This window comes from Serpula lacrymans, assembly GCF_000218685.1.
Source record: "Serpula lacrymans var. lacrymans S7.9 unplaced genomic scaffold SERLAscaffold_12, whole genome shotgun sequence".
NCBI lineage: Eukaryota > Fungi > Basidiomycota > Agaricomycetes > Boletales > Serpulaceae > Serpula > Serpula lacrymans.
Window position 1 is genome coordinate 546,492 of NW_006763301.1, and position 12,374 is coordinate 558,865.

At 46.1% G+C, this 12,374-nt stretch overlaps 5 protein-coding genes across 5 annotated transcripts; 3 read left to right on the forward strand and 2 right to left on the reverse strand.

Moving 5' to 3' along the window:
- On the reverse strand, window positions 1–2,562 carry SERLADRAFT_351505 (uncharacterized protein; the record flags this gene model as incomplete). Its single annotated transcript, XM_007321975.1, has 10 exons — window positions 1–90; window positions 143–480; window positions 537–852; window positions 908–1,133; window positions 1,184–1,761; window positions 1,813–1,909; window positions 1,961–2,099; window positions 2,156–2,249; window positions 2,301–2,465; window positions 2,521–2,562. 10 exons carry the CDS (start codon window positions 2,560–2,562, stop codon window positions 1–3), a joined length of 2,085 nt encoding a protein of 694 aa, XP_007322037.1.
- A 265-nt stretch (window positions 2,563–2,827) lies between these two features.
- On the forward strand, window positions 2,828–5,311 carry SERLADRAFT_372888 (putative asparaginase; the record flags this gene model as incomplete). Its single annotated transcript, XM_007321976.1, has 10 exons — window positions 2,828–3,041; window positions 3,237–3,301; window positions 3,353–3,392; window positions 3,450–3,586; window positions 3,636–3,735; window positions 3,788–3,898; window positions 3,950–4,024; window positions 4,154–4,422; window positions 4,478–4,577; window positions 5,118–5,311. 10 exons carry the CDS (start codon window positions 2,828–2,830, stop codon window positions 5,309–5,311), a joined length of 1,305 nt encoding a protein of 434 aa, XP_007322038.1.
- A 90-nt stretch (window positions 5,312–5,401) lies between these two features.
- Window positions 5,402–7,157, reverse strand: SERLADRAFT_441471 (uncharacterized protein; the record flags this gene model as incomplete). Its single annotated transcript, XM_007321977.1, has 6 exons — window positions 5,402–5,664; window positions 5,721–6,026; window positions 6,085–6,298; window positions 6,354–6,476; window positions 6,536–7,062; window positions 7,136–7,157. 6 exons carry the CDS (start codon window positions 7,155–7,157, stop codon window positions 5,402–5,404), a joined length of 1,455 nt encoding a protein of 484 aa, XP_007322039.1.
- A 143-nt stretch (window positions 7,158–7,300) lies between these two features.
- SERLADRAFT_417493 (uncharacterized protein) lies at window positions 7,301–9,830 on the forward strand (the record flags this gene model as incomplete). The annotated part of the gene is made up of 12 exons (XM_007321978.1): window positions 7,301–7,535; window positions 7,705–8,027; window positions 8,081–8,149; window positions 8,183–8,269; window positions 8,335–8,412; window positions 8,434–8,478; window positions 8,542–8,846; window positions 8,899–8,980; window positions 9,039–9,047; window positions 9,100–9,225; window positions 9,283–9,348; window positions 9,408–9,830. 12 exons carry the CDS (start codon window positions 7,301–7,303, stop codon window positions 9,513–9,515), a joined length of 1,533 nt encoding a protein of 510 aa, XP_007322040.1.
- A 114-nt stretch (window positions 9,831–9,944) lies between these two features.
- On the forward strand, window positions 9,945–12,363 carry SERLADRAFT_475782 (uncharacterized protein; the record flags this gene model as incomplete). The annotated part of the gene is made up of 12 exons (XM_007321979.1): window positions 9,945–10,184; window positions 10,240–10,286; window positions 10,347–10,700; window positions 10,760–10,798; window positions 10,848–11,117; window positions 11,167–11,266; window positions 11,324–11,528; window positions 11,584–11,661; window positions 11,714–11,726; window positions 11,777–11,902; window positions 11,964–12,029; window positions 12,084–12,363. 12 exons carry the CDS (start codon window positions 9,956–9,958, stop codon window positions 12,192–12,194), a joined length of 1,638 nt encoding a protein of 545 aa, XP_007322041.1.
- Between the last annotated feature and the right edge of the window lie 11 nt (window positions 12,364–12,374).

Genomic DNA, 12,374 nt, shown 5'->3' on the forward strand with positions numbered 1-12,374 from the left:
CTATACGTGCCAGTCCAGTTTATCCGCCCATTTTCCAGGAAGAAGCTGGGATATCTGCTCCACATCCTTGTCTCCTCTACCTGATAAACACTGATAGGACACATTAGCACATATGAACAACGCAAGAGGCAGTGATACTCACGATGACAAGATCGATCTCCTTCGGCAATGTCTTCGCCACACGAACACCTTCCCAGACAGCATGCGATGACTCTAAGGCCGGAATAATCCCTTCGAGCTGTGTGATCATACGGAAACCTCTCAGAGCCTCCTCGTCGGTAGCAGCAACGTACTCGGCTCTGCCTGAGTCTTTGAGCCACGCGTGCTCAGGGCCTACTCCGGGGTAGTCGAGACCGGCACTGATAGAGTGAGTCTCTATGATTTGGCCTGCGGTGGATTGAAGGATGTACGTTCGCACCCCGTGCAAGACTCCTGGTTGGCCTTTTGCCAAGGTAGCACTGTGACGCTCCCCATCAAGGCCTAAAATAATGGATGAATAACTAAGTGGTCAATCAAGCATTTCACATATAACGAACCTTCTCCGCCTGCTTCCACTCCAATCAAACGAACGTTTTTGTCTGGAATGAAATCATAGAAGGTACCGATGGCATTGCTACCACCACCGACACACGCCACGACAACATCAGGTAGTTTCCCTTTGATCTCATGCAGCTGGGACTTGATTTCTTGACCGATTACTTTTTGGAAGTCTCGAACAATGGTTGGGAAGGGATGTGGCCCAATGCAGGAACCGACCAAATAATGAGTGGTTGACAGGTTGGTTACCCAATCACGCATCGCTTCGTTAACAGCATCTTTCAAAGTACGTGAACCCGACTCCACTGGGATAACCTTATCTCGTGTCAGTTGAGAAGTGGATGATGGAACGAGGATAGACAATGCTCACCGTTGCGCCCAACATGCGCATTCGGAAAACGTTCAGAGCTTGACGTTCGACGTCGACTGCACCCATATATACGATACACTCCATGCCAAATTTCGCGCATACCGTGGCAGTCGCGACACCATGCTGGCCTGCACCTGTCTCTGCTATGATGCGCTTCTTTCCCAATCGGCGTGCCAGTAAAATCTGGCCAATTGCATTGTTGATTTTATGCGATCCAGTATGATTCCTAGAGACACTGTCAACATGTATAGAGGACGACCCAAAGAAACAACTCACAAATCCTCTCGCTTGAGCCAAATCTGCGCACCGCCTGCATGTTTTGTCAAACTTTCAGCAAAGTACAGCTTTGATGGTCGGTTCATGTATCCATAATGACCCTGGAACTCTTTCCAGAACTCTGGATCGTTGACCGCAGAGTTGTGAGCCTCCTCAAGCTCTATAAGGCAATCGAAGAGAGCCTCCGGAACGTACTGCCCACCAAATTGGCCAAATCGATGTGGTAATACAGATAAAGTCACGGGCTTCGACGGTTTCGCACCAGCACTTGGAGTGGATGGCTTGGACGTAGGGGTGGACCGTGCTCTAACGGGTTGTCCCTTCAAGCTGATCTCGCGACAGTACTGCTCAACTCGCTGAGGGACTTGATCTTTAGGTGCTTCTTTCATGATAGTGACCAGGCGACTGCCGATGACAACACCGTCTGCACCTGCGTCTGCGACGGCGTCGAAATGTTCACGGGTTGCTACTCCAAAACCAACAGCCAGAGGAACCTTTGCATATTCTCGCACGCGAGCAATAATGTCTGGGAGCTCGGTATTCATAGAACCACCTACAGACGATCCGGTAGTCCCCATCTGCAGAGTGGTGTAAGTTGATCGTAAGTCTTAAGAATATTAAGGACATACCTTAGATACGACGTAGATAAAGGAATCTGCAATGGACGAAAGGAACTCGATTCGGTGTAGTGTAGTAGATGGTGCGATCAGTGGTACATATGATAAGCTGCAAATTGTTTAGTAAAATAGCCTAAGTAGCTCGGTAAATGTGACTGACTCTGCCTTGGTACATTTCTCTCGGAAACCAATGGCCTCTTCGGGTGGCAGATCGACCATAATAAAGCCGTTAGCACCAGCTTCGCGTGCATCATGAATGGCCTTTTCTTCTCCATACGCTAACATTGGGTTGTAGTAGCCTACATTCGAGAGAATATTAGGTGATGGTGAATCAAGGAGAGGAAGTACGGCTTACCCATGAGAAGCAGAGGAGTTTTGAGCCCACGAACGCGGGCTTCTCTGACTTGGCCGAGGACTGTAGCATATTCTATATCGTTTTGAATCGCAACCTGGTATGATGTTACTTATAGATTCGATGCACGGGATGTATGGGAACGGACCGTATTAGTTTCTTGAATCGCAGGCCCATCCGCGATGGGATCTGAAAAGGGTACACCAAGCTCGATGATGTCTGCACCTCCTTCCTGCATTGCGAGCAAGATGGGTACGGTATCATTTTTCTTTGGATATCCTGCAGTGACAAAGGTCACCAACGCTGGACTACCCTGAAATAAGCCAATAAGTCCAGGCTAGTAAAGTTTAGAGTCAAAATTAACACACCTCAGCCTTTTTTGCTTCGAATACTGCTTTAATGGCATCCATGTTGACGTATGGAGAAAATGGGAGTTGTTTATGAGTCACTTGCTGGTAAAGTTGACTCTTATACTATCTAACCGAGATGTGGCTGAACAGATCGGAAATTTCTGTGTTCGGATTTGTTGTAGCGCGGCCGAATGGTTAGAACGCCTCAACGCCTCATCAGCTCTGCCTCCTTGTACATACATTGACCCGCATCCATCAGATACTCAGGATACTAGTTGGCGCATCTCTCAGAATCAGCATCAAGGGCTGATACAAAACAACGACAATGGAACTTTCACAGCCGTCAGATGAGTCCAGGGTGCTGGTCATATACACCGGTGGAACCATCGGGATGCTTGTCGGCCAACAAGGCTATGTCCCAGTGCCATATTTCTTGACAGAAACGCTCCGGAGCCAGAAACGTTTTCATGATCCGTTTCAAGACTCGTTATTCTCCAATGCGGCGTCTGTAGAAGGATACAGAGAATGGAGCAGCAGTGGCAGATCAAGCCCGACTTCCCTCGGAGGTCTTTCTTCACCAGCCCTTTCACATCAACCTACACTGCTCGTCCGGTCATCACGTCCCATTGGAGTCACGACAACACTGGCGCCCACCGCCAAACCTGCGCTAATTGAGCAGCCCATCTGCAAGAAGGTATCTGATGGATTATATGAAGCACACCTGCGCAGCCTAGTGACACCAAGGAGCTCAGTTCCTGGTGGGACCGGTAGCAAACGCATTCGATACGCTATACTAGAGGTACGAGTATGTTGTTGCCCTTTTCAGCATATCCCTAGACTTGGTTGCTAGTGGAATCCATTACTGGATAGCAGTAATATTGAAATAGACGGTGCTTAAGCCTCACCTCGCTTAGTTTTCTCCAGCTCATTATTCATGCATAGAATAGATTGGATTCGGATAGCCACTGAAATAGAATTAAACTATGCATCTTTTGACGCATTCGTTGTCCTCCATGGCACAGACACTATGTCTTATACCTCAAGTGCCTTGAGCTTCTTACTGGAAGATTTGGGGAAAACAGTTGTGGGTAGTCCGTCTCTTCACTTTTTGTTCACAACTTACACCTACAAAGATCGTGTCAGGCGCTCAAATCCCTTTATCTCAATTACGGAACGATGCTGTAGATAATCTTATGGGTGCTTTGTCGATTGCTGGTCATTATATTATACCAGGTATGTCTATAAATCTTTGGTAAATCACAATGAGCTGAATCAGTGACTGTAGAATGCAGCTTGTTTTTCAATCACACGTTATTTCGCGGTAATAGGGTTTCCAAGGCGTCGTCCTACGACCTGAATGCTTTCAATAGCCCTAATTTTCCACCTCTCGTCAATGGTACGAGCTCTGTATTAATTTATCATGTTCTCAAGCTTATAATCTTTACAGTTGGAATTGACATTGTAGTCAACTGGAACGATGTTATTCGACAAACTAGCTTGAGACGCTTTAGGGCTTACAAGCGTGAGCTAGATACATTGTAATATGAGCAGATACTTACACCTTACTCCTGATTGTAGAAATGAGCCCTCATGTCGGTGGGTGATCGTCTTGTTCTTTCTCCCTTGATATACCTTTCGATGTGTTCTACAGCTACTCTCCGTCTTTTCCCTGGTATAACGGCTGCAACTGTCCGAGCTTTTCTTATGCCTCCTATCCGTGGAGTCGTTCTAGAAACCTATGGCGCTGGAAATGCGCCTCAGCGTGCTGATCTGATGGAATCTCTCAAGGAAGCTTGCAATCGTGGAGTAGTCATAGTTGCCATCTCGCAATGCGCAAAGGGATCCGTATCTGATGCATATGAAACGGGTAGGACATTACTTCAAACTGGTGTCGTTGCAGGTGGTGATATGACGCCTGAGGTAAGCCAGATTCTGCAAGTTCGCGTTTCTACATCTCACGATAACATGATACTAGTGCGCACTTACTAAACTCAGCTATCTTCTATCAAAACAGGATTTGTCTGTTCCAGAAGTTCGGGACCTAATTGGGACACCACTTCGTGGTGAACTAACGCGTCCATCCGTTTCAGCACCTACACACCCTACAATGGATCAAAATCTGGAGAATATCCAGGGATTGTTGTCCCAATTTGTGCGGCTTTCTAATGCGAGTCGCCGAACTCCGAAAATTGTCGTTTCACCCAATCCGCTCGATGAAAGTGCACAAGCTGCAGCCGCGCCATGGTCGTGGACAGCTGCTGAGGCCGGCTCAACCGAAGCAGCATTACTTCCATTCTTGATTCACATGGCATCAGCAAAAAATGACGTTGAGAGCTTGACATATTGCCTGACATCATTCAATGGTAAAGATCAGGACGGTCAGAACGTTGGGACTATTGCTGGAGGTATCGTCAATTGTTTGGAACCTGGGTCTGGAAGGTCTCCATTACATGTAGCCTCTTTGAATGGGAGTATCAACTGTGTTACCTTGCTACTTGCATCCGGTGCCTTAGTACACCTGCGAGATACTCTTGGACATACGGCTCTGTATTACGTGAGTTATTTTTACTTATTCTAGAATTTTCGTTCATTGTACGTGCAGGCTGCTCGTCAAGGTCATGAAGCTGTGGTGGACATTCTGGTCACTGCAGGAGCCAACCTTGGCGGGATTGAAAATGAATCAGGCTTCGCGGCACTTGTATTGAAGAACGCTATACAGACGGGAGATCGGACAGCGTACAAGATATGGTCAAAGACTGGTATGAAATCACTCCCCGAACAAGATGCTGGCCAAGCACCTCAGACATGAACCCCAAATTACAACAGTTGATAGTTAAGTACACCGTGCGTTTGTAAACCGCAGTAAAACCAATAAGGAAAGAGCAATAGGCAAAAATAATTATGGTGTTCCCTCTTCCTCGTCGGAACCATTGAAAGCTCGGTCTAATTGGTCGCGCACCGTCTTGAGGAAGAGAGCTAATTGTGATCTAGGAAAAGTAAAAGCATCATTTAAGAACTCGAGTTTTTTTACGAATTCCTCTGATTCTTTATCCAACTCCAATGGCGTGTATTTGACGCGCTGTTGTTTGGGCCCTCCTGCCGTCAAAAATTCACTTGCTTCGTCGACGAGATCATAAAATATACGCAATGTGAAGCTGATGCCTGATGTAAATTTTCGTCAATGAATTCACCGCACTATTCAAATAGAGCTAACTGACTCTTTTCTCGCCACTCTGGCGTATTTTTGGGGATGTCTTCGGGGGAAACGTAAGTGTAGACGCAAGTGAAAGTCGTATCATCTTCAGATGTATAGTATTGGTTGGGCTCGAATTTTAGACTTGGAACGAGCAAGTTGGTTAAATCCTCGTAGAACTTTATCACTTCCACGTGTTTGGGATCATCTGCTCCCAACGGTCTTCGAGCTGGAACGCGAGAGGCAGAAGGGGGTGGGTTTCGGGACACTTTAGCTAAAAGCTCCTTCGACCTGTCGATTTCTGCCTCGAGTTCAAGACGGGAGTCTTTTACTAATGAATAGCAAGAGTTATGATCAGCGATAACGACGACGGAAGATACATGATGTACCCGATTTCTCGAGGTCATTTATTTGACCTGTTTTCTCGGTTAAGAGGTTGTCCTTCTTTTTGACGACGCTTCGCAACTGTTCCATTTCTTCTTCGAGGGTCCTTTTTTCCTCGTCGGCTGCCTCTCGTGTAAGGAAATGCAGCGCGGCCGTTTGTGCAGTACGAGCTAACGGTTCGACTCTCGCTAGCTGTGATGTCAATTCTTTGACGAGGCTCTCTTGCGCTACAGAAGTGAGATTAACTAAGGGTCAATTGACTTGAATATGGGACCTTGCCTTTTATCCTCGTTTCATATTGTAGTGTGAGATGTTGGACTGCTTGCTCGGCCTCAGTGTGTCTGATAAGGAAAAGTTCTTCCAATTGTTTGGAGAGTGCATCTTTCTGAGATTCAAGCTAGGCACAGTAATGAGTCAATTTTAGCACATAAACAAGATTGCAGAAGGGTGGCTCACGTCAGTCGCCTTTTGCTTCCAGCGATCTACTTCGTTCGACAGAGATGCTACTTTATCTCTGGAAGGTCTAAAAGGAACCTTTGGCTTTGGGCTCTGACCTGCTTCTTCGCGCACTGCTGGCTGAGGCTGATAAGTAACTTCATCTTCGCTCTCAATCTCTTCAGGCATAACAACGTCCATCGATGCAGTAGTGCTCGCAGCACCCTTGCGAGACGACTTCGACCCTCCAACGGGAGCTTTGCCTTTCGCAGAACTTCTCTTACTATTCACTGTAGTAGTTTCGACGACTTTTTGACGTGATTTCCCTTTATTTCCCTTCATGTTCTGCGGTGGATCGATGGCTATTATATCAGGATCTTCTTCTAGCACAGATGAGCTACCATGAGGCTCTGGTACTAGACCAGGTCTCCGTGTGCCGCTTGGTCGTGGGGAAGTCCTTGTCACGTTCTTTCGAGCCTGAGACCGACCGTTCGAAGGAGGATGCCTACTAGTAGTACGGGCAGGCGCTTCCTCTTGCAAAACAACATCTGTGGGTAGTGGGCTGAGTAAAGAATGCATTTGCAAGACATTCATTCACAGATATTGAAAAACATCACATACTCATTTCATCGTCAGAAGACATGATTCTTGGTTCACCAAGGACGTTGAACTTGGAAGTTGTGCAATAATATGTTCCAGCGCGTGCCCACGTGATGCAGCCCGAGTGGGTGGCGTTGATCTGCGGTTTCGTACTTTCAACCTGAACCGTATTGTTGTCCTTCAGCCATGCCTTCGCTGGAAGAATATGCAGCAAAGCGCGCTGCTCTCATGAAAACTGATAGAGGTTTTCGTATCGACCATGCCAAATCTGCGAGCGAGTCTGCCACTGAGATTGAGGCCGATAGGATCATACGACAAATTCGAGAGATAGAGGCGAAATCCATCTGGAGCGCAGAACACGATAATATACCTCATCCATTTCCTGGCATGGAATTTCTGACCGGTAAAACACCTACGAGACGTCAGTTACTTGATGTCATATTCTAAAAAGCCACCTTGAAGGGAGGAACATCATCGTCAAAACCAGACTCTTTCGACTATTGAGCAAGGTAAAAGTGTTGACTACGTCATTTAATTCAACTAACACTATACACAGATGCCAAAAGGTGCACTACTACATGCTCATCTAGATGTGACCGTTAACGCAAGCACACTGCTTAAACTGGCCCTCCAACAATCTGCCATCCATATCCGTGTCCCGACACCCGTCAGTATCGGCGTGCCACTTTCTGCAATTGTTCCAGATTTCAGCGTTCAGCATCACGATTTTCATGCTGAATTCTTATCATTGTGTGACGTATCTTATGTACCAAATGCGTGGGTGTCATTGAGAAAGGCGCGGGAGATGTTTTCGCCCACTCTTGGTGGGCCAGACGGCTTTGAACAATGGATCATCGGTGCTTTGTCTATTAATGCAACTGAAGCTTACTTGACACATAACACCAATGCCAAAGTAGGTTTCTCGCACAAGTTTTTGAACACTGACGAGACTATTATTCTGTATAGATCTGGAAGAAATTTACAGACGCAATTGCACTCTCTTCGGTATTGCTCAAGTTTACCTTGCCACCGATGGTGCATTGTCTGATACGACAGTTTATCTGCTAGAAACTGGTTTACTATGCTCCTATTTGGTCAGCTTACATTCGACAATTCCTTGTGGATAATATCGCAGATGGTGTATCTTACATCGAAGTTCGTGTGAACTTCACGCCCAAGTAATCTATTCTACCTCGTCATGTTTTCCAAGCTGACTGTAGCTCTTCATAAGATATATGTTTGGTGCTGATGGACGGGAAGATGTACCTCACCGAGATTGGCTTGTTGCATTTGATCAGGTTTGCAATGAAATCAAACAGGACTTACACGATGAAGGACGAGATGATGACTTTTTTGGTGCTAAAGTGCGTATTGGATGTAAATGCTCCATCCCTCGCTAACCATGCATCATATCGTCATATATCAAGATTATATACACAGCGATCAAAACGGTTGAACCAGCAGGCCTAGACTGGTACCTTGAAGATTGCATTGCTCTAAAGCAGGAGTTTCCCTATCTCGTCGCTGGTTTCGATCTTGTAGGCGACGAAAATCTACTCAGACCTCTCATTGACTATCTGGAGCCGTTTTTGCGTTTTGAAGAACGCAAAAAGGAACTTGGCCTTGATATTCCGTTCATTTTCCATGCTGGCGAAACATGTGGTGATGGTACAGTGGCTGACAACAACTTATATGATGCCATATTACTAGGTACTAAACGTATAGGACATGGGTACGATTGTTGTCTCGACTTGTTTCCTGTCTGACGTGATCAACTCGTCCAGTTTCTCATTAGTCAAACACCCCAGTCTCTTGCAGATCTGCAGAGAGAAAGGAATTTTGGTAGAGGTCTGCCCTATCTCGTACGTAGGCCACGTTCATTGTACGTAGCTTTATCCCTCTTGTTGACATCCAATACAGGAACGAGATATTGGTATTTGACTGTTGTTCCATACCTCATGAGTTCATTTCTAACATGATTCTAGCGCTTGACTTCATCAATGCCAATGCATCCGCTTCCCGTCCTTGTCAATAATGGTATACCAGTCGCTCTTAGTTCAGATGATCCAGCAGTATTCGGGAACATGGGTTTAACGTATGACTTTTTTCAGGTAAGAAGCAAATCAACTATCAGCTGTAGGGTGCTGGATTAGCATACACCACTGCAGGTGCTTGTTGCCAGCGAGATTACTGGTTTGATTATGCTTGGTCACTTTGCGCGGGATAGTATCACTGTGAGTTCACTCGTCATCATCGCGCGATAGAGGTCGCGAATTTCTGGTTTGTATTCCAGTATTCGACTCTCAATGACACGGAAAAGTCGCTTGTTATGGGGGCATGGGAAAAACGTTGGGCAAAGTTTGTAAAGGAGATAGTGGAGTTTTCTGAAGACCTTCAATGAAGGTCTTTCGGTTTTTGGCGATTACTTTTACTCCAGAACTGCTCCACTTGAACTATCGTGATCAACGATAGTACCTTTTCTCTGGTCCCTTCAACTGGATCCTTCCATTTTGTTTCTTCCCTTGTGATCAAAGGACTGACCACCATTTCTCCGGGAAAACGTGGAGTCCTCGGTCTGCCGTCCCTCAACGGATGCTCTTCTGCTTTGACTCCTCTCGGTACTCAGTTTGAATCCAGCTAACTGGTTCCAGTTGAACTTGCAACATGTATTCGTATCCCTCGCTTGCTTGGTACAATATCAAATCTTGGCCCGTTCTTTGTTGTCGGCCGCTGGGTTTGTTTTCTCCCATCTTTGGCAGCATACGGAGTCTGCCGGAAGATCATGATATTTGAAGGCTCGGTCACAATGACTCGAATGCCAGGGTTACCTCTACGACTACGATGCTATCGAATTCAATCGATATTGCTGGCTATGAACGAAGTCGAGTCCAGCTAATTGACGAAGACCGTGCACTCCGAGTCGATCATCCTAGAACAGTCAAATTCACCGCCGCTGAAATTGAGGCTGATCGTATAGTTCGCAACATTCGCTCACTGGAAACTCAGTCGATATGGGGCGCTGATCATGAAGACATTCCTCACGTGTTCCCTGGAATGGAATTTCTAACTGGTGCATGAATTTATTGTCCTCAATCTCGCATCTCTAAACAAGTCTCGACTTATAGCAAAGGATATCATTGTAAAGACAAAACTCTTTCAGATATTAACCAGAGTAAGCAAGAACCGTTAATATACCCACTTGAGAGCGTCATTGATTGTCATGCCCGCACAGATGCCAAAGGGCGCTCTCCTTCATATTCACCAGGGTGCATCAGTTGATGCGAGTGTCATGCTTCGTCTCGCTCTCCAGCAACCTGCCATTCACATTAGCTGTCCTAATGTGATAAACGCATCGACAATACTTTCCACATCCCCTAGATTCAAGGCTTTCCCCGAAGATCGATATTTCGATGCTTATGGTTTAACTGAGCTTTCGTATATACCAAACACTTGGGTTTCTGTCCAAAAAGCAAGAGAAAATTTTGACTCAGCCCTTGGTGGGCCAGAAGGTTTTGACCGATGGGTAGTTGGGGCTATGACAATCAATCCCACTGAGGCCTACGGATCTCACAATACAGTTAAAAAGGTAGCGTTCTATGAGCTCTGATGTTCATATCTAGTCTAACAGGGTGATGCCATGATGAGATATGGCAGAAGTTCGGCGACGCTTTCATGGTTTTGGATGTGAGTCTTCACGCCCACCATGCTACATCCAGGACTAATGGCGGTATAGCCTCTCATAAGATTCCTGCCAATCTGGGCAGAGCATTTACGAGCGTTCTTATTGGCCTGCATTGACGATGGGATATCGTACACTGAAATTCGTACCAATACTTTCGCTAAGTGCACTTCTTTTGACCCTGCCTACACGTACGAGATTGCAGCGGATGGCCAGTCCTCTGTCTCACGGAGAGAACTTTTCCTCATCTTTGACAAAGTCGTGAACGATATCAGGTCAGAAATGAAAGTGCAAGGTAGGGGGGATGAGTTTATAGGAGCGAAGGTATACATATTTGTCTTTCTCCGATGATCTATAGCTGATGCTATACTAGATTATCTACGTCTTGCAGAGATTTGTGGACAACAAGGCGCTAGATGCAGAACTTGAGCAATGCCTTTCTATGAAATTGGAGTTCCCTCACTTGATCGTTGGTCCGGTCCTGCAATGCTGTTCTCTGAGATGATGTGGACTCAATCCTTATATTTCAGGTTTTGACCTTGTCGGAGATGAAGAAGCGCACAAGCCGTTGATTGATTACCTTGAGCCATTGCTACGATTCAAGCAGCGCCAACAAGAGCTTGGTGTGGATATACCCTTTTTCTTCCATGCAGGGGAAACCCTCGGGGATGGCTCCAAAGCGGATATGAATCTCTATGATGCTATCCTATTGGGAACCAAACGCATAGGTCACGGGTGAAGTGATCTAACGTCCGATACTTTCGAATCATGTTGACAGTGGTGCTGCCAGGTTCTCTCTAGTCAAACATCCGAAATTAATGGAGATCTGCAGAGAAAAGCGCATAGCGCTTGAAGTTTGCCCTATATCGTGAGTTTAGTGCGTGTCATCTTTGATCATTTATTCACAAAGCATCTGGCAGGAATGAAGTCTTGGTAAAGGCTAACCTATGTTTTACGCCGCTCACTCTGACGTTCAATCTAAGCGCTTGACATCATCGATGCCAATGCATCCTCTTCCGATTTTTATGAACAATGGAATTCCAGTGGTACTCTGCTCTGATGATCCGGGTATCTTCGGTAATATGGGACTTTCGTTTGATTTCTTTCAGGTGGGTTATATTTTGTGGTGAGTTTTTTCTTGCAAGGCCAAACGCTACACGAATTGCACAGGTCTTGGTGTCGAGCGAGGTCACCGGACTGCTGACTCTTGGCCAGATGGCTCGTGATAGCATCGAGGTGATTACGGTATTTCTTATCTTCCAGGCTGTAGCTCTGACTTATTGGGCATAGTGCTCTACACTCGTCGGAGAGGAAAAACAACGTGCAATGTTGGCATGGGAAAGACGATGGGCGATGTTCATCAAGGAGATAGTCCAGATGGAGGCAGAGTACCTCAATTAGTGGTGCTACTGCTGTGTCGATTTTGACGCCCCCTCTCACGATTGCTGTCATATTGCAACTGGCATTGACAGACAACCAATGTTTGTACGACTATTGTAATGATTGAATTTTTGAACCATATGCATGAGAAGGGCATGATGTGGCTGTAATGTTGGCCCGTGTTTGCCCGCCTGTCTTACC